At 39.7% G+C, this 22105-nt stretch overlaps 1 protein-coding gene across 4 annotated transcripts in view; it reads left to right on the top strand.

Annotated features, from left to right (window-relative positions):
- The window catches only part of LOC307010512 (beta-1,4 N-acetylgalactosaminyltransferase 1-like), a 34805-nt gene extending 13668 nt beyond the window's left edge, over positions 1 to 21137 (top strand). For 3 of the 4 annotated variants that reach the window (XM_079635283.1, XM_079635284.1, XM_079635285.1), the window contains 6 exons: positions 4250 to 4430; positions 4685 to 4771; positions 4929 to 5110; positions 16858 to 17001; positions 17147 to 17375; positions 17952 to 18914. In XM_079635283.1, the coding sequence (XP_079491409.1) occupies positions 4250 to 4430; positions 4685 to 4771; positions 4929 to 5110; positions 16858 to 17001; positions 17147 to 17375; positions 17952 to 18133 (1005 nt within the window). In that variant the 3' untranslated portion in view covers positions 18134 to 18914. Of the gene's footprint in view, positions 1 to 4249; positions 4431 to 4684; positions 4772 to 4928; positions 5111 to 16857; positions 17002 to 17146; positions 17376 to 17951; positions 18915 to 21025 lie in introns of those variants that run through there. The other variant, XR_013800204.1, reaches the window with a different exon arrangement.
- The last annotated feature ends 968 nt before the right edge of the window (positions 21138 to 22105 follow it).

Raw genomic sequence — 22105 nt, 5'->3', positions numbered from 1 at the left:
TATTCAAAATCAACATGTCCAGGCACATTTTATTTATTTGTCTTAACTAGTTCTCAAAATTAAAATGAAGAAAAATATTACTTAAGAAATACAATTTATTATTATAATATGAGTGTTAAAGGGATACTTTAAAATGAAAATTCTGTCATCATATACTAACCCTCGTGTGGTTTTAAACCTGTATGAATTTCTTTCTTCTGCTGAACAGAAAGGAAGATATTTAGAAGAATGTCAGTAACCAGACAGTTTCTGGTCTCATTGACTTCCATAGTATTTTTTTTTTTTCATACTATGGAAGTCAATGAGACCAGAAACTGTCTGGTTTAATAGTATTAGCTTCCTAGATAGCTTACCATCTCTCTCTCTCTCTCTCTCTCTCTCTCTCTCTCTCTCTCTCTCTCTCTCTCTCTCTCTCTCTCTCTCTCTCTCTCTCTCACACACACACACACACACACACACACACACACACACACACACACACACACACACTATCCCAGCATTCATTGCAATCTTACATCGCAGCCTGCTTCAGAGCTAAGGCAGGGTCCCTAAAAAGAACCCGCGTATCAACGTTAACAGTAGTTCCGCTCCGCATTACATTAATTACTTAATTTGCACGCAAGTTTTATTTATTTTTATATATACCGTACCGTACCGTTTCTTTCGGTTCAATATATTAATACACACTACACATTCCGTTCTACTTCATACACATACAGCAAGCAATAAACAAACGTAGCCTACTCTTCTAATCATTACACTGGGTATCTAGTTAATGCAATTCGAACTCCTAATATTTAATTTTACTATAAGCAAGATATAAACATAATCAAAGCACTTACAGGATTTCCATTCAGGATTTCACTCTTTTGCCGCGTTCAGCTGCGGGAGCACCACAACAACAATCTGTGACTATAGACTGTAAACAAAATATGGACGACGCCTCTTCGCGTCTCGTCTGTGACGCTGTAGGACGCTGCTAATAGCTGCCCTGATTGCTGCCTCATATCACGCTAGAAAATAAATAAATTACTGTTATAAATATAAAACGTCACTAAAGACCTATAATTTTCACACTAATTTTTAATGTTAAAATATACTTGTCGGGGACCCCCCAAAATCCAAAAATAAATTATTATGGGGGGTCCCTAATGACTTATGGAGGGTCCGGGACCCCCCCAGACCCCCCTCATTTCGAACCCTGATCATAAGTATGATCCATGTAGTAGTAAGTAACAAATCCGCACACCGAAAAAGCTCCCATTCAAAGAATTTTTATTAGTGACGTTTCGGGCCTCACATGGCCCTTCCTCAGACAGTCTGAGGAAGGGCCATGTGAGGCCCGAAACGTCACTAATAAAAATTCTTTGAATGGGAGCTTATTCGGTGTGCGGATCTGTTACTTACTACTAACTGCATATCATTTCCATGCATATTCCCATTCATGCGATACCATGTTTAATGGTACTAGACATTAGGGAAATATGAGATAAGGTTGTGCCATCACATTACATTGCTAAAAATCATTCAGTGGCCTATCCTGGCCTTGTTTTAGAATAAATAAATCAAAATACTATTTTTAATTGCTTTAAGCAAATCAAATTTGTAACAAGGAGTCGGAGACATTCGAATCCATCTGCAAGGCTTTATTAAGAATCGTCGACAGGCAGGAATAATCACCAGAAAACAGGAACAACGTAGGTAATCCAGGATACAGTTCAATAGACAGGCAATGGTCGCAATGGCAGGTAGCAGGAATCGTCAACGGGGTACACAGTCCAGAGTCATACACAGAAAATCCAACACAGAGATAAACGCTCAGAATTACGACCATAGGGAACGATAAGACTTCGCAATGAACAAGAGAAAGTCCGCGCCTTATAAAGGCGATAACTAATGGGATGATGATCCACAGCTGGGACGGAAAAGTACTGGGTCCGTGTGAGAAAAGAGTCCGGGCGGAACTAATATTCGGGTGATGGTTCCCGCTGTGTTCGGTCGGAAAGGGCCACAGAGGCGCTATTAGTGACAGAGCCCCTCCCCTCCTCCTCGGCGCCGAGGTCTTCCACGAGGACGAGGAGTGGGTTTCTCCGGGTGTTCCCGGTGGAATGTAGCAGTAAGTTGGGGGTCGAGCATGTTCATAGAATTGACCCAAGACCGCTCCTCGGGGCCGTATCCCTCCCAGTCCACGAGATACTGGAGGACCCCGCCTCGGCGCCGAGAGTCCAAGATCTGGTTGATCTGATAAATGCTTTCTTCTGCGTCCATTAGGGGAGGAGTCTCTGCCGGAGCGGCCTCGTCCTGGTCCCCCTCTCCTCCCGGTTCCACAGCGGGCTTGAGCAGGGAAACATGAAAAGTGGGTGAGATGCGGTAATGAGATGGGAGATCTAAACGGAAAGACACAGGAGGGATTTGTCTGAGGATTTTGAACGGACCCACGTACCTTGGGCTAAGCTTTCTGCAGGGAAGTCGGAGTCTCAGGTCCCGGGTGGAGAGCCAGACCCACTGTCCGACCCGGTATGGGGGAGCGGCTCTCCGGAGGGGATTGGCTTGGCGGGTAACTCGTTGGATTGCCTGTCGAAGGTTGGTGTGTGCTAGATCCCAGGTAGTTTCGCTCCTCCGTAGCCAGGTGTCCACTGCGGGGAGGTTAGTAGGTTCCCCGGACCACGGGAATAGTGGAGGTTGGAAGCCTAACACACATTGGAATGGGGTAAGTTGGGTGGAGGGCTTCCTTAGGGAGTTCTGGGCGTATTCAGCCCACATGAGGTATTCGCTCCAGTCCTCCTGATGGAGGTGACCGTAAGCTCGTAGGAAGCGGGAGAGTTCCTGATTCAACCTCTCCACTTGTCCATTGGATTGCGGGTGGTACCCTGACGTGAGGCTGACGTTGACATTTAACTGAGACCAGAGGGACCTCCACACACGGGACGTGAATTGGGGTCCTCGATCCGAGACTATGTCTTCGGGCAAACCATAAAATCTAAAGACCTGGTTGAGCAAGGTTTGAGCAGTCTCCCATGCAGTGGGAAGTTTGGGAAGCGGAATAAGGCGGCATGACTTGGAGAACCGGTCAATGATGGTGAGGATCACGGTGTTGTGGTGAGAAGGTGGCAAGTCGGTCATGAAGTCGACGGCCAGGTGGGACCATGGTCTCTCTGGGATGGGGAGAGGCTGGAGCAGACCGACAGGGCGCTGGCGTAGGGATTTGGTTTGGTTGCATGTGACACACTCCTTGACGAAGGTTAGAATCTGTTGAGTCATGGAAGGCCACCAGAACTTATTGAGAACGAGTTCCCTGGTCGCCTGGACGCCGGGGTGGCCGGCGCTGGGATTTTCGTGGATCAGTGTCAATACGCGATGCCGTAGGGGAGCGGGGACGTAGGTCAGTCCAGGAGGGCATTCCGGAGGAGCAGGATCTGTTTCTAGGGCCTCAGTGATCTCGGCCATGATGTCCCATGTCCACATTCGAATCCATCTGCAAGGCTTTATTAAGAATCGTCGACAGGCAGGAATAATCACCAGAAAACAGGAACAACGTAGGTAATCCAGGACACAGTTCAATAGACAGGCAATGGTCGCAATGGCAGGTAGCAGGAATCGTCAACGGGGTACACAGTCCATAGTCATACAGAGATAAACGCTCAGAATTACGACCATAGGGAACGATAAGACTGCGCAATGAACAAGAGAAAGTCCGCGCCTTATAAAGGCGATAACTAATGGGATGATGATCCACAGCTGGGACGGAAAAGTACTGGGTCCGTGTGAGAAAAGAGTCCGGGCGGAACTAATATTCCGGGTGATGGTTCCCGCTGTGTTCGGTCGGAAAGGGCCACAGAGGCGCTATTAGTGACAAAATGTATGCCATTTTGCAATTTTGTTTAAGGTATAAACATATTTTAGGATGTTTATATATTTTTAATGGAAACAATTGTATCGGCTCCTACTAATTCATGAAATTGAATCAAAATAAAAAAAAACTTTTTATTTATTTATTAAAACTAAATCCATAAAATGATCCTATGATGTGAACCCCTAAAACATTCTATATATGAAGTGCCTGACCAGAACCCTTTAAAGTTAGAAGTTTGAGTGTGTGAGTGAGTGACCTTTTGAGTGTGGATTAAACTTTTACTGGCTTGGTGTGTGAGCAAGGCGTTGATCACAGTTGCCTAAAAAATCCTTTATGAAAATTGATTTCTCATGCGGGAACGCACTCCATTTGCATTAAACCCAATGATGTCTGCAGGTGTCTTTAAGTGTGAAGAGTGGAGTGCTCTCAGTAGAGGATGTTCTGGATGGACAGCAGGTGGATGGACAGGGTCAGAGTGAACTGAACATCTCATCTAGCAGCCTCACACAACTCAATGATCTGCTCTCCAGAGTGACCTACACCAGCACTATCTATCATGTCAAGACTAAAGATCTGGGTAAGTACACGAGAGACACTCATGTAAAGGGTTCAATTTAAGAAATGCATAAAGCGTTTAGAAATGCATCATTTTACAGAATAAAATGAATTGCGAATCTTGTTTTATGGTGACTTTATTTCTTAAGTTTAATATATGGTGGCGGCCCATAATAGGCAATTTTTCTGCATGATTATATCTTTAATATTTGTTCAAAGAGTCTTCACTTTTCTCAAGATTAGTCATTTATTTGTCAAACCACATTTTCTCTTCAGTTAATTTCTCTTTTGAGGACCATAAGGCCACGTTTCCCATCATGATTAGGAGACCATCAGTTCCTGTTCTTTATGACCCAGGAAACGGTAAGACCACAAAATACAAAGTGAAACATGCTACAAAACAGCATGCTAGCATGTCATCAGATGTGCTGGTTATAACAAATGTATCATAAATGTCTATAAATTTGCCAATAAACCAATGAAATGTCAAACCTACTTCCCACTCTCTCTCACAATTCAGATATTAACTCGCAGGTAACCATTATAACAAAAACCTTTCTGAGGTATAAGGAGCTGAACGTCCTCATCCAGAGTATCCGGAAGTTTTACCCAAATATCAAGATCATTGTTGCAGATGACAGCCTGAAGCCTGAACATGTGTCTGGAAACAACATCGAGCACTACATCATGCCTCCTGCACAGGTTCACACTTCTTCTCTACCTGGTTTCTGTGTGTACCACATAAGTGATATCCCAGTTGTACCATGGTCACTCGCCAGCAAGTTAAAGCTGTCATTGATGTTTCCAGTGCAAAATTTGACTGGAAGGGTAAAAATGGCGGTTATCTTCGTCACTTACGGCTTGTTACATCTAGCTGTAGCAAATTAGCTCTATGAAATATTAATAACCAATCATAACTTGTTATAATTGATTATGAATATTTGGATCAGTTAATCGGATTAACTTGATGTAGCTACATTAACTTTACAACCAATTACTCAGTTCATCCTGTGAACCCTCAATATTGGTTATTAATTGATTAATAGAAATGTACATTTCCGGGGCATGGGAAATGTCTTTCTTACTTATACTACTAAGAGCAAGTAGCCAAAAATCTATGATTATTGACTCCGGATATGAGCTTGAGACACAGACAACCGTACGTGTGTTATGAACAAGACTTTATTAACTAGACTAAACATTTAAACTACTCTAACATACACATACATACATACATACAGGAAAGAGAGCTGAAGCAGAATATAGGAAAGCAAGAAGTTATAGCATTGTTTGAATTATCAGCAGATCATCAGCCTTGAGCAAACCATCAGTTTAGTTCTAACACGCCCTTCTTTAAAAGGGGTAAGGATACTTAATGTATCAAATAATGAGACTAAGTTTGATACTTGCATGTCTCGCCCATTTGAATTAAACTGTCCTGATGTAGTTTGTTGGGGCTCCAGTTGATCTTGGTTGATGTTGTCTTGATGAGAGAGAACCAGTTGGAGTCAGAGTCTCTTTTGTGAATGGAAAGACAAGGCCGCAGCCTGGCACAAGCTTGTGGGTCCTTGGGGGACTTCTAGTTCAGCATCATCTTCACATCACGACTTCTCAGGAAGGACCACGAGAGTAAGAGAGCGTAAGAGTAAGAGTAAGAGAGGGAGCTGATCTTGAGATCAGTGATTTTATAGCGTGAAGATGTCACAGCCTCTGGGGGTCTGTGAGCCAGTAAGAAGTGTTTCCTTTGGAGGGAAAATTTTACGACCCATTGTGTTCTAGGAGGCATTTGAATAAGTAATTTAATTGGGTGTTTAAGAGAAGAATCTTTAAGATTCACAGAGTTAGCAAAATGTAATGTAAATTAACAAATGAGGGACGAAGTTTGGAGTTTATAGAGACCAAACGTGCCACGCATGATTTTGGTTAACCATAGTTTGCAAAGTTTGAAACATTAACCCATTAGAGTTTACAATAAAACATAAGCCAAACCACATAAACGGAAAATCATGAGATGGGAAAATTAGATGCATGTTTATACAAGTGGTTATATATATATATATAGGATTAACAGGGTTTATTTCTCCTTCTCAGTCAGAATTAAGTGAGTGTCACAGCCCTTTGGAAATTCCTTTTGGGGTTGTAAAACTTGTTATCAGTCTTAATGTGTCCTGTAACAGGACACCAGGTTCTGCCAGTGGGTAAGCTTCATTTGTGATGTTAGTTTTGGGGGGAGTTTCATAGACCTTTGTTGGGAGAGTGAGTTTGCTGGATTATTCATTAAATATAATTACTTGTTAGTGCGTGTCTGATTGGTCCAGACGCTACATAGCATTCTGCACACTTTAGAGTTGGCATGAAGTGGAAGTTGTGATAGTCTTTTCTTACCTATTGTGACGTGATGTCCAAGTGAAATGTCTTCTTGAACCATTTTGATTTCATGGTGACTTTTAACAGAGGGAGAGTGAGACAGACAGACAGACAGACAGACAGACAGACAGACAGACAGACAGACAGACAGACAGACAGACAGACAGACAGCTGTGTGCAGAGGAGGGTCTACAGCAGAACCTGCATCAGTTCAGACCTGGGCTCTGATGATTAACCCAACTAAAACAAAAGTTCTAATGTTTCAGAAAAGATCCAGATGTCAGAGAAAGAGACACAATTTCACCCTTGGTATGACCAAAATTGATCATGCCACAAACTACACATACCTTGGTTTGAAATTCAGTGCAAATGGAAACCTCAACTTTGCCGTGAATGAACTGAAAGAGAACGCAAGAAGGGCCTTCTATGCCATTAAAAAGTCTATCCAAGTTGAAATGCCAATTAGAATCTGGCTCAAAATATTCCAATCAGTCATAGAACCTATTTTGCACTATATGGCAGCGAAGTTTCAAATTATGTAAGAGTATCCTGAGAATACAGAGGAACACGCCGAACAACGCACTAATCCACATTGACAAACGAGCCATCAAATTTTGGAAACATTTACTTATCGTTAAAACTTTTTGTTTTAAAGCCCTTAAAAACCATGAAATGAACACTGATAAAGGTCCCCTCATTCAGCTGGTCCTGATAGTGGAGCGGCTAAGTGATATTATCGTTCAGTTTATGATACAAGCGTGAAAATTGGCATGAGCAGTCTCCGCGGGTCACTTGACAAGAAAATTGTCCGAGCCACTTGAAATTTCAAGATGGCGGCCATTTTTCAAGATGTCCAACACCTTAGTGGAGCAATTAGGCTTAAAGGAGAACTCCAGGTAATTTTTTAAGTTAATCTTGATCGTTATATCTTTGTGAGTACTGTCTATAGAAAAAAAAAACTAACCGAATTGGTGCTTGCAAGACGGAGCTGCTTCTGCTAATGCCCAGAGCTCCCACTCAGCTAAAACGGCAGTTATGGGGGCATATTCATAAATAGTGTTTTTGTGCCTCGTAACAGACACAAAATGCAATTAAAATGTCTGTCCAACATGAACAGGGTCCTTAGATGACAACAAGATGCGTTTAGCAACTTAGCCATTGTAAATTCACCTACATAGTGTTTTAGACGGCTAGCTGTAGTCTCGCGCTGAAGTCCCGTGGGAACTCGCGTTGTAGCCGGTTGTGTGTGTGAAGAGTGTGAGGCTTGTTCTTTGTCTGTATACTCAAGAGGCACAAAAACACTCTTTATGAATATGCCCCCATAACTGCCGTTTTAGCTGAGTGGGAGCTCTGGGCATTAGCGGTAGCAGCTCAGTGTTGCAAGGACCAATCCGGTTCGTTTTTTTTTCTATAGACAGTACTCACAAAGGTGTTAGATCAAGATTAATTTAAAAATTGCCCGGAGTTCTCCTTTAAGCCTAATTGCTCCAATAAGGTGTCGGCCATCTTGAAAAATGGCCGCCATCTTAAAATTTCAAGTGGCTCGGACAATTTTCTTGTCAAGTGACCCATGGAGACTGCTCATGCCAATTTTCACGCTTGTATCATAAACTGAACGATTCTGCCAAACATAAGCACTTAGCCGCTCCGCTATGAGGCTCCACAACCAGACAAACACGACTAACAATAATCAGCCTCAGGACACCCTCATCCACACAATCCGGCCCAACCAGATTATAAAAGCACAAGAAAATTACCTGAAACAACAGAAAAACGAAGTAAACTTGAATGTTATTTGGCCCTAAATAGAGACTACACAACCCCAGAATATTTGAGTGCAGAGAAAGACTGTAAATTAGGAAGAAAAATGACGAGTATAATAATAGTATGATAATAACCCACTAAACATGTTTTGCGACCAAAGTACAAGGGGAGGCCCAACTGGATACAAAAGGAACAGCAATATTATTTTGGAGCAAGTAATCCACCTCAGCATCCAAATAACTCATAAGTTTAAGAAATTTAGAACAAATAAGTTTAGCTGGTGCACACAATAAAAATGCTGTTTAATCGTCTGAGCATCTCCAACATCTATATCATGTTTAATCCAACTGGTACGTGAAGGGATGTCACCAAACAAACATGGAAACTTGTGTACCAACTCAACCAATTTAGACGTTTAGACTCCGGCAGATGAGCCAACAATTTATCCAAATTACAAAGAGACTCTGAATTTTTCAGTCTCCCACAGAGCAAACTTTCGTCTGGCTCCGGAACCCCATCTGACTCCTGCGTCAAAACCTCTGAAGTCACCAAAAGCGCTGGGCACACAACATTCTTCACATATTGACCTGAATCAATCTCAACTACACGCTTATAGTAAGGTTTAAGGAGATTAACATGATACAGTCGTCAAGCTTTCTTACGTCCTGGCGTCTCCACAATATAGTTCAAATCTGAACACTTCTCACTCACAGTGTATGGACCAATATATTTAACTTGAAATGGTGAGCCTATAATAGGCATCAGTGCAAGGACCTGGGGTCTCATTTATAAAGCGTGCGTACGCACAAAACGGGCCTGGAAACGTACGTACGCCAGTTCCCACGCAAAGGTTGTGATCTATAAAAAACTAACTTGACGGGAGAATGTGCGCACCTTTAAGCAAACTTTGAGCGGTGCGTACGCAGATTCTGGAGACAAAGGGAATTGGCGACACTGATGGTGAGCTGGAGTTAAATGTCTTTTTGGTCACTTTTAGACATAAAATCGAAATAAAATTATACATATACAGAAATATAATTCAAATATAATTTGACTCACCAAGCCTATCACTTGAAGCAAATATCCACACCTTAAATGTCCGCGCCAGCGAGCGCGTTGGGCCGTTTAGTGAAACTGACGCATATCTAACGGCAGATGAAGTAAAACTGTAAATCTTCATTATGAGTCCTAATCATAAATAGGCTACAGTTTATATAAAACAATGATTTAAACTACGTTTTATTTCTGATATAAACATTCAGATTATGACATTCTCATTAATGGAGTTAAACACTTAAACTAGCTACATGAAATTTACTGAAAAGTTAAAATATATATATAAATAGCCTATAAATATTTGTTGTGGATGCAATGCTTTTGAACACTTTTCCTTTGGCATGCTGTGTTTTAATGTTTTAACTACAGAGATTGCTTATCATGATAAAAGAAGATTGTGCAAATATAATGCACAACAAGGTCTATCTGTTTCCATTAGAAATATAAATCAATTAAAAATAGCCTACTATTTGGTCAGTGGAAAAGATTGAGAAAAACTTTCTCTGAAAAGTATTTTACACTATTTGATTTATTTATTCAAAAACAAGGCAAGGATAGGCTACTAAATGATTTTTATTAATGTAATGTGACGGCACATCCGTATTTCAAATTTTCCCTAATGTCTTGTAACGTTATCACGTGGATGAATAACCATATGCAAATGATATGCAGATGAGGATATGCATAGTAAAACTAGGCGTTGTAAGCTCCATATATGGTTATTTCAGGGAGGAGACGCATGTGCGCACAATCTTTCGCTGACTGGGATTTACAAAGTGAATTCTGTGCAGGTTCTGGCGTACGCACACTTTTATAAATCTGAATATTTTTTTGCGTACGCCATTTTTGCCTTTCGGGCGCACGTACACTTTTAGTAAGGATCCTACGCACAGTTTTATAAATGAGACCCCTGGTCACCTGGACTGAACTCCTGTCTCTCGGTATGTCTGTCATGGCACTTTTTCATTTTACTTTGCGATACACCCAATTTCTCCTGTGCCATACACCCAGCTTTGAACAAACGGTGTCTGAACCCATTCACAAAGTCAATCAGATTCTTCGGTGGCTCAGTATCAACACAGCCACTTTTCAAGACCGCCAAAGGTCCCCGTACTGTATGCCCAAAAACCAGCTCATTTGGGCTAAAGCCTGTACTTTCCTGTACAGCCTCTCGTGCAGCCAACATTAGCCACGGGAGTCCGTCTTCCCAGTCTCTATCTAGCTCCGTACAGTATGCCCGCAATACAGACTTAAGCGTCTGATGGAACCTCTCCAAAGCACCCTGGCTTTGCGCATGATACGCCGAAGACTGATTTTGTTTAATGCGCAACAGTTTCAACACTTGACCAAACATGTGAGATGTAAAGTTTGAACCTGGGTGTGTATCTGGATCACCTTAGGAATGGCAAATATGGAAATTAACTGTGTTAAGGCCCTAACCACTAACTTGGTCGTAATGGACCTTAACGGGTACGCAGCTGGATATTCTGGTGCTCTGACACATAACAGTAAGTAAATATTTTCAACTAGATTTAGCACAAGGCAATGGACCAATACACTCAACAATAAGATGTGTAAAAGGTTCACTCACCGCTGGAATCGGCTGCAACGGTGCAGGTATAATACTCTGATTCGGCTTACCTGTAAGCTGGCATACATGACAGGTCTTAATATACGCAGACACATCCTTTTTCAGTCTAGGCCAAAATAAATGTTTAACGATATTAAGATATGTTTTACGGACACCAAAGTGCCCACACTCGTCATGTGCCACCTTCAAAACAAGGGAACGAAACTTCGCTGGCACAACTACCTGGAAAACATAATCTTTCACACCATCCTCACTCACTGGAACCCATTTTCTGAACAGCAATTCCTAGAGATGTTCCGATACCCTTTTTCCCTTCCCGATTCCGATACCTGGACTCAGGGTATCGGCCGATACCGAGTAGTGATCCGATACCTGGGTGTGTATCTATACAGCTGGAATTCATACTAGCCCTGGATGAATTTATAGAATTATTTTATGGTGTGCTTCAGACTTATCCCTTAATAAAAAATGAACAAATACACACAGTGAACTAGAATGTTTTATTATCTGACATACATTTCACAGTAGTATATTATTTATTTTTAGGTGAAAAATAACTTCAAATGCAGCCACAAATCTAATACTGTAAACGGAAAAATGTATTTTAGTTTTACAATATAACTGTATAAAAAACAGTACAACAAATAAATCTAGGAATCCAAAAAATTACATATGAATAATTTAAGAAAATAATCTCTTTAAAACGTATAGATGACAGCATCACTGTGCCCACCCAGTGTGCTTGTCAAACTCAGTAAAGACAACGGGGTCGCGTCGCAGCTCCAGATGTCGATAGTAAAGCTGATTGTTTGCACATCTTTTAGTTTAACGTTACATGAAATGTGTTCGCGCGCTGTCGCGAATAGCTTAGGGAGCGCTGTTTCAGAGATGTATTTGCGACCAGGCAAACTGTACCGGGGCTCCAAATTATCAATTAAGCGGCAAAATCCAACGTTTTTGATGACTGACAGTGGCTGGTCATCCAGATCAATAAACTCGATAATTTTGTCAGTTATATTGCCAAACAGCAGACATACTGCCAAACAGCGGACATACTGCTAGCGTGTGCATTTTAATTTCTTCTTCACTCCTCTAAACGGTGGTTGCTTGTGGCGACACAGCACAACTTCCTGTGTTGCCGCGGGCAACCACTGTTTAGAGCAGCGAAGCTGCAATTTGTGCATAGCGTGTGTAACCACACAGGCTGGAGAAACTTCCTGCAATGCACCAGAACTCTTATCTAACACAAACTCCGATGGACCTGATGTGACTATTGGTGAGGGAGGAGCGCAAGCCCAAACTCTACTACCAGCCAAACCATTCCCCAAAATGTGTATACCTTCAATAGGCAATGCCGATAGTACACCCACATCACGTCACCCTGAACCAGTTCACAGTCAAGAACCATCCTGTGCAAAGGTGCTGGAAACACAATGAATCCCATTCCACGACTGAGAACAAATTCACCAGTATCTGTGTCCCCTGAAAAAGGAAACACAGAGCTGACAATATAGGAGTTGTAGGCCCCCGTATCCCTTAGGATCTTTAATGGGATTTTCACATCACCACCTACCAGTGATACGGACCCCTCTCGAATGAAAGGAGCATAAGCTGCCAAAACATCCGCTTCACAAATGGGAGCTGAACACACCTCATAAACTCAGTCAGTTATAACAGTTGCAGCAAATGCCACAGGTCTAATATTATTTTTCATTCCCTTTGTCTTTAATACAGCACAATCCACCTTTCAATGACCCTGTTCATGACAATAGTTAGACATCACTATTATCAAATGTACGACTTGTTTTACCGTCAGGTTTCATATGACCGATTTTCCTTGAACGCACCATATCAGAGGGTGCATCAAAAGCACTACGTCATGCACCAAAATTAGAAGCTACATGACGCTCCCTGAAACTGCTTTTATGGAGTAAGATATACTAATCAGCTGCAACAACTTTTTGTTCCGAGATGTATGTGGAAACACGCTCTGGCAGGTTATTCTTAAACTGCTCCAATATTACCAAGTTGCACAGATCCTCAAAGGTGGTGACTTAAAGTGCAGTTAACCACCGTCTAAAGTGAGTTGAAAGATCTCTGGCAAACTCTGCATATGTCTGGCCATTCTCTTTTTCCCAAGACCTGAAATTCTGGCGATATCCTTCTGGTACAAGCTCATAAGCTCTAAGAACAGCTGATTTTATATAATCATAGCTAGAGCTATCTTCAGGACTTAAAGATGCATACGCCTCTTGTGCTTTCCCAGAAAGCACACACTGAAGCATCAGAGCACAATAACCTTCAGGCCAGTTCCTGGCCTTAGCCACACGGTCAAACGACAGAAAAATTGTGTCTGGGGCGTTTCTCAATACCAAGTACGCAAACTTCGGACTTGCGTCCTTGGTAGTTCAGACTTGCCAAGTTCGACTTAGGATAACGAACTCCCGAGGACGAGAGGACGCAAGTCCGGTTATTCTGCAAATGGAACAGCGGCGTTCTTAATCGCGTCACTCAGCACGCTCTGGCTACTCCGGTTATCTTTTTATGTACAGTGCTATGCATAAGTTTAGACACCCATGCTAAAGTTGACTAAAAAGAGGAATAAAAAATCATCTTTTGGAAATTGAACTTAATGCCTTAATTTAAAAAAATAGGAAAAATCCAACCTTTAAGGACACCAATTTTCTTTGTGAATGAATAATGTATCGTAAATAAATAAATGTTCTTCCTTAAAATACAGAGTGCATAAGTTTGGACACCCCTATGTTAAATTCCCATAGAGGCAGGCAGATTTTTATTTTTAAAGGCCAGTTACTTCATGGATCCAGGATACTATGCATCCTGATAAAGTTCCCTTGGCCTTTGGGATTAAAATATCCCCACCTCATCACACACTCTTCACCGTACCTATAGATTGGCATGGTTTTATTTCAGTTAGCCTAACAGCTGGTTTGATTTGCATTGAGAGATGATCTTATGAAAAGTACTCCATGCCAATCTCCAGGTATGGTGAAGGGTGTGTGATGATGTGGGGCTATTTTAATTCCAAAGGCCAAGGGAACTTTATCAGGATGCATAGTATCCTGGATCCATGAAGTAACTGGCCTTTAAAAATAAAAATCTGCCTGCCTCTATGGGAATTTAACATAGGGGTGTCCAAACTTATGCACCCTGTATTTTAAGGAAGAACATTTATTTATTTACGATACATTATTCATTCACAAAGAAAATTGGTGTCCTTAAAGGTTGGATTTTTCCTATTTTTTTAAATTAAGGCATTAAGTTCAATTTCCAAAAGATGATTTTTTATTCCTCTTTTTAGTCAACTTTAGCATGGGTGTCTAAACTTATGCATAGCACTGTATATTTTAGGCAACAATAAAACAAAATATGGTATAAAACAACACTCTGCCTCTTTTCATTTAAAAAAAAACTTAAACACATTAAATGGCCACACAAATGGTGTTCAGGCAACGTGTACATTGATTATCTTCACTGCATATATTTATAACAACACAAAACAATTCAGTCAAATATAAGTCAGCTTAAAATAGCCTAAAAATAGCTCAAGTTAAATAGCCTAAATATATAAAATTATGAAACTTCACTTTGCCCTCAGCCAAAATGATTTGCCATGGAACAAATTATAGATTAATGAGACCAAAGATCGCCCGTTAGATATACACAAGACAAATTATATCTCATGTTTAACCACTAGACTAGAGACACCAGAGACAGCGGCAATCTTCAGAAGCACTAGCCGATGAAAAGCTGTTCCAGTCGGGGTAATTGAGCGTTGAACACCCGGTGATCGCCTGGATCGCCTCCGAAAACGTCAGATACATTTTTCAAATAGGCACTATCTTTATGAATAAACCACAGATTTGAGCTTTAAACAACTACATTCTCGACTGAAACACTCTTAGAATTACATTTCGTGACACGATAACAGTAGTATTTTGATATTACGAGGGTTTTCTCCTCTGCCATTGACGCTGGTGGTGCGAGATGCATTCTGGGATACCTGTCTATCTCAAGTCCACACAAGTCACCTCTACATGCATCCTCGGTAAAAGGGGCGGATCAAGAACACATCCGGGGATTTGAACTGGACTTGGCTAGATGTGAACTTTGAATTAGAACAGTACTTGGGCAGCGACTGATGACGTTTCACAAGTCCACAAGAACACAAGTACAGACAAGAACGCATATTGAGAAACGGCCTGGGTCTTTTTCACTGAATTGTGGCAACAAGCGCAAGTTACATTAAAATGGTCAGATGATCTAGACTGCTGCCTGTCATGAGCCTCACTTGACAATAAACCATCTCTGATCATTGACAACCGATCTTCCTCTAAATCTATTTTTGCCTTATCGATGCTTTGGCGAAATCTCTCCACTTCCACCTGCTTTTTAACATCCAATTCATTTTCTCATGGTCCAACTGCAACATCAACATCTCTTTCTGCTGCTCAAAAGTTAAACCATGTGTTGCTTTAGTTAAACCAAACTGCTTTAGACTCCCACATAATTCCAGCTACTAGTAATTTAGATTTAATAGGTGATTTAATGGTTTCTTTGAGACGTTTGTCTCCGATTACCTCCACGGAATAATGCTCAGCAATCAAAAAAAAGAAAAGACAAACCATAAAGGCTATCATAATCCTGTTTTTATTTGATCTGTCAGTGGCCTATGTCTCGTCTCTTTACCGGACTATCATAAAATAAAGCAACTTTTTTTTCGGGAGCTTCCTCTGACTGAAAATATAACTAGCATATCTGGGAGTCGAGAGAGTGCTAAAGCTCCTCGGGTCATTTTTTTGGTGGCATATGTAGAAATTATCATTCTTTCTAAATGTGATGTAAATATGTCCTGTATTCTTTCTTATTTGAAATAGATGGTAAACTGCGTAAACCACTTTTCTGTGTTTGACTAATGTACAATTTTGACACAAATGAATTCATTATGATGTATCACTTTTTATTGTAAAACATAGATTCTTGGGTTTAAAATATTCAATTAAACAGCAAAAATGCCAGCAAACGGTCGCTTTTATCGTGTTTGTTTTGAGATCACGCTGTTTCCAGGGATTTGTGGGACGTTGTTCCAGAGAGGCGTGTTATGGGTGCGTTTCAGTGAAGCGCTGTGGAGCTTCTGGCCGACAGTGGAAACGCAGGCCCGGTGCTACTGGCCTGAGGCTATTAGCCCGGCACGGCCCGTTTAAAGCCCTGGCTCGCACTGGCCCGACAGTGGAAACGCGGCTAATGCCTAAAACTAGTGTGACGATTAAGTGATGCACCATCTTGACATGACAGGATGTGGGAAATAATGAGCTTCTAGATGCGGCAGACAAGCTGTGTGCATGTCACAAAATTATTCCGATTGAAAGCGTCAGCACAGTAAACACCAGATCGGTTTAGATAACGTTCCATGTAAACAGTCAACCGTAATCTGTCAATCAGAATGATCTCAATCAGAATAGCAAAAAAGTGTGCATGTAAACTCTAATCTCTGTATATGCTTCGATTTTAAACCAATCTTCTACATTTACAGTGGTTTATTGGTATTTTCTGCCCTGCTGTTAGCTGATATGTGACTAGGCTATGTGACTATTGATTACTATTCATATCTTCACTGTTTCTGCTGCTGATGATTGATTTTTTTTTTCAGGGCTGGTTTGCAGGCAGGAATCTGGCTGTATCACAAGTCACCACCAAATACTTCCTGTGGGTTGATGATGACTTTGTATTTTTGAAGGAGACGCGGATTGAGAGCTTTGTAGAGATTATGGAGGCGGTTCCAGAACTGGACATTGTAAGCATTTTGTCATTCACAGGTCATGGCACTATAGTTTTGCTTGCTGATATCCCCATGTCTTAAACTAGTAACAGTTTAATTAACAAACTGCATTTTTAAGTGATTAAGAATCCATTCTGATTTTGAATTTTTTTCTGTCTAGCTTGGTGGTGCGGTATCAGGTAATCAGTATTATTTCAGTTTTGAGTATGACGAGGGAGATGAAATGGAGGGCGGCTGCCTAAGCCGTTTAAAAGGAGGATTTCATCAGCCACTTCCACACTTTGATGGCTGCATTCTAGTAGATGGAGTTGTAAATTATTTTTTGGGTCTGACGGATGCCGTGAGAAGGGTTGGCTTTGACCCGTTCCTGAAAAGAGTAGCTCACTCTGGTAATTATTCCCCAAATGTTGTCAGTTATTGTAAACTTATTTGAGAGCAGGTTTCTTTCTTCTGGTTAGATCCAGTGTGTATCTGTCTTTTAAGTCTGAGCATTGTTTTTTTTGGAAACTATAGCATTATTGGAATTCTTTTTATTTCAATAATTATTATTACTCTAATAGTCTTGTGAAATCACATTTGTTTATAGCCAAGTTTATATAGCCTTTATACAATACAAAAGCTTTCAAAGCTTAAATTTCAGCTGTAAAGAAACTATACAGAAAGCAGCAGTGTTGTTATTCAGCTCAAGTTGGTTCAAGTTAGATATATAACAGTGTCAATGTTGCAGTTTGTGCCATTATTTAGCTTAATTCAGTTCGAATGTTGTTATCCGACAGTGTCATTGCTAATAAATCGATAATATTAACTTCACTGTCATGTTTCTATATCAGAAATATTCCTCAAAAAATCATCATAAACAATATATATTATATAATTAGTTCCTAGATAAATATTTTCACACAAAACACCTGAAAAATTCATGAACTTCAGAGTAACTGGTATTTTCTGTTCTTGCCTTTCCTCAGAGTTCTTCATGGATGGACTTGGCCAGCTGTTGGTTGCCTCCTGTAAAGGCCTCTCCATTGGCCACCAGAAACATCGGTCTCGGGGGAAATATTTCTCCTTCAGGACTCAGAAGAAAGCTGACGCGAGGAGAAAACTGACTCATCATTTCTTTAAGAACTATCTGAATTACATAAAGTTCTGAAAGGCGTCTGTCCTTCTCTCCCTTTATAAGGCTTGTATCTCTTCTTTTGGGGTTATGTTATTTAACAATTAACAGACTTTGTATTTGTATTTATGAGTGAGTTTTAGATTTAGTTTTTCTTGCCAGATAGCGCATATGCTTGACAAAGCCAAAGCCATTCTCTGCTTTGGCTTAATGTTTAATTTCTACAGCAATTTTTCATGTACCTTTTTTGTAAATTAGTTTTGTTCAATATTTTTTGCCCATTTGTGCTACACACAGGTACATAATAATAATAAAATGAGAGATATTACCTATCTCACATTGATTAAGATAAGGCTGCTTTATAAAAATTATTGAAATGATTGTTGGCCATAAGTTGCATCCTGAGGTCTACAGCGTCTCTCTGGCAGCAAGGGGTTGAAATTGTCAGGATTATGTTCAGTTTGTTTGAGTTTTTGGTTTGGTTTGTTTTTTGTTTCTGTTTGAGGTAATTAACTAGACACAGGTGTAACACATGGGGGCAAATCAAACACCATACCCTGCGTCTCAATGTCCATACTATACATCCTAAACAGAATGTGAGATTTAAAAAAAAAAGTTTGTCCCAAAGCATATTGAAAAGACCAGAGGTGGAAAGTAACGGATTACATTTACTCGCGTTACTGTAATTGAGTAGTTTTTTTGTGTACTTCTACTTTTTTAAGTAGTTTTTTTAATCTGTAATTTTACTTTTACTTAAGTACGTTTTGTTTGAAGTATTGTAATTCGCTCCATTTTAAAATCATATCCGTTACTGAGTAAAAAATAAATAAAATAATAATTTTCAAGGAAAAAAAATAATAATAATCGCGCTCCGGAAACTACTGCATTGATTGAAGGGCGGGAGAACCGTCTATCTATGGGAAAAACAAACGCGCATAAAAGGTGATGCAGACCCAGCTGAAAGTGAAACGCCGTCGAATTCTTATGAAGCGAACCATATGGCCAGTATGTGAATAGGCTACTTTAGATGTAGGAAAAACGCGTGGTTGTCCTCGAGGATAGATAGCCTATCCAATGTGCAAAAAGTGTGGACGCAATGTGGCTGCAAAAGGATGAAACAGAACACCATCCATCCGTGCAGATAAGGGTATGTCCCGTTTGCAGAGTGAATCCCGGAATCCAGTCTTGAAAATTCAATTTACATAACGCAGGTGCCACGTAAAACACGCAATGATGTAGTAGGCTATATTAATAAATTGAAAGTAGAGCTGTGCAATAAATCCAATCGCGACATGGTCTCTGAATATTAAAGCGCAAAAAGACTGCTATGTAAATATGCTTGTTCTGCGTGCCTCTGTGTGAATGAGCTGCGTCGCGCCTACTACATACTCAAGTATGCCTGATGCTCATTGTGTTTTCAGCCTCTCACAAACAATATGAGGACATGAATACATGAACATTTAGAGAGCTGCTCTGAGAGAACGCCTAATGAGCATTTTCATCATTTTGTTTGAGAAAAACCATTGTCAAATACACTCTGAAACAGGTCTTCACTAGAACCCGTCAAAATAAAAGTTTAGTGTAACTAGGAGAAATTATGATAGAAATATATTACTATTGTATGCCTATAGAACATACTTCTCAAAATAATAACAAGAATAATTTGAATTTAAAAAGATTTAACATTATTTAAGGAATATCTTTTTTTGGGTCCATGGTTTAATTTAATAAATCTGTTCGGCAGAACTTTCCCAAAAAATAAAAGGATACAGTTTACATTTATTGGTATTAAATCATAAAAAGAAACATTCATTTTCTGAATAAAATACATTTCATAGGAGTATTCTTAAACATTTTAATAAATTATTAATGTTAAAAATAGTTAATCTAATGGTCATTGGTCAGTTATTGAATTTAGTTGATTAGACATGTTTTATTGAAATTTTAATAAACAAAACAAACACATAATTTTAAGTTTGTTATAATAAAAGCATTGTTAAACCAAAAAAACTGTTTTCATTCATTTAACTGTCATTTTTTAACTGATGATAATAATAATAATAACAATAATTTATTATAACCGTTTATTTATTTATTAATTGATTAAAGGGGGGTTAATAAAGGCCTTCTGAAGCGAAGCGATGAGTTTGTGTCAGAAAAATATCCATATTTAAAACTTTACAAAGTAAAATAACTAGCTTCCGGCCACACGAACATACAGATTCCACTTAAAGGGCACCTATTATGCAAAATTCACTTTAACATGATGTTTGAACATAAATGTGTGTTGGATTTATTTTACATCTTGTGAAAAGGGGCATAATAGGTGCCCTTTAAGTCTAAAGCTACGCCATTACGCACTACGCTACTTCGACGTCATAAGTTGTGCTTTAGACGCAAGTAGACTGCGTTTGGCCGGAAGCTAGAATTTTACTTTGTAACATGTTAAATATGGATTTTTTTTCTTAAACTCATTGCTTTGCTTTAGAAGGCCTTTATTAACCCCCCAGAGCCGTATGGAGCACTTTTATGATGAATAGAGGCACTTTAATGGACTTTTTAAATATAACTCTGAAAGAAGAATGTCATATACACCTATAGGATGACTTGAGTAAATCATGGGCTTATTTTCATTTTTGGGTGAACTATCTCTTTAATAGTAATATTTTCTGAGACATTGCCATACTGTGCAAATCTCATACCGTTACGACCCTACACGGGAGAGCCCCCCACCCCACCCCACCCCGCTGTTAAAAAAGTAACTAAGTAACTTTTACTCTGAGTAAATTTTTAATTAGCTACTTTTTACTTTTACTTGAGTAGATTTTTAGACCGGTACTTTTACTTGTACTTAAGTAAAATTTCATTTAAGTAGTAGTACTTTTACTTGAGTACAATATTTTATTACTCTTTCCACCTCTGGAAAAGACTATGCCAGAAGTCGGACGTGTGGATCTGATATAAAGTGTTAAACTACAAAACATGGCGGATATGTGCGACCGACGGTGAAAGGTTTAGATAAACGTTTGAGAGACTAATCAAAGTTTAACATGATAAAAAATCGATTTATTTAATGTTATCCTTGTTATTTCATCTACAAGAACAATGTGATCCGTTTGGCCATTAACTTTTAAAAGCATCATTATGCATTAATATGAGGAGAGTCTCCGTGTGAAGGACCCGTGACTGACCACCAAAGTGCTTCTGCATTTGGTAGGAAATGAAATGTGGAGGATTTTAACTGTGACAAGATGATTGACAGGTCAGTTTACGGTAACGGGATGCGACAGAGCAACCGTTAAAGATGCAATTGTATGACGTGATAGTATGTCCCAAAGCTTGTCTACTTTTTGCTACACACTCAAAAGTATCTACTTTTTCTTCACAAAAAGAGTACAAACTTTTAGGGCGTAGTATAAATAGGCGAATTGAGATGCAGCATATGGTAACCGATGAACAAAGACTATAAGGAAGTTGAACTGGGAACAGTGCAAAACTAATCAGATTACTCAAACCCAGAACAGACATTACATATTGTGTCTATTGTTAAATTATAGACAAATTTAATAAATAATAGATGACATTCTACCTGTAAGATGCCAGTGACTGAGCACTATCAGCACTTTTATGTCACGTTAATGTTGCAGCTATAAAATATTGATACATGGACAGTAGAAAATATAATACTATATGCAGGGATGGATTATGACTTGCAAAGGCCCTGGGGCCAATTATCTCCCCCATTTCCGTTCTTTTCCATAGCTGCGCATTCACGGTGAGAGAAAGTGGAAGTTATGATGATCTTTAATATTCAAACCATTCTCACTCCACGTCAAATGCCTGTGCTATCCCTGCATGTACACAATGTAGGCTACAGGGTTTACAGAATCAATGAAAAAAAAGTATAGATTTTCTGATATCTCTTTAAGTCTAATATTGGTTACTAGAATGTTAATACTGTGTTACTCAGTTGTTCATGTGTAGTTATTCATTAATGATGTATTCTAA

This window comes from Phoxinus phoxinus (assembly GCF_949152265.1).
Source record: "Phoxinus phoxinus genome assembly, chromosome: 1".
NCBI classification, from domain to species: domain Eukaryota; kingdom Metazoa; phylum Chordata; class Actinopteri; order Cypriniformes; family Leuciscidae; genus Phoxinus; species Phoxinus phoxinus.
This window is presented reverse-complemented; position numbering and strand designations above follow the sequence as displayed.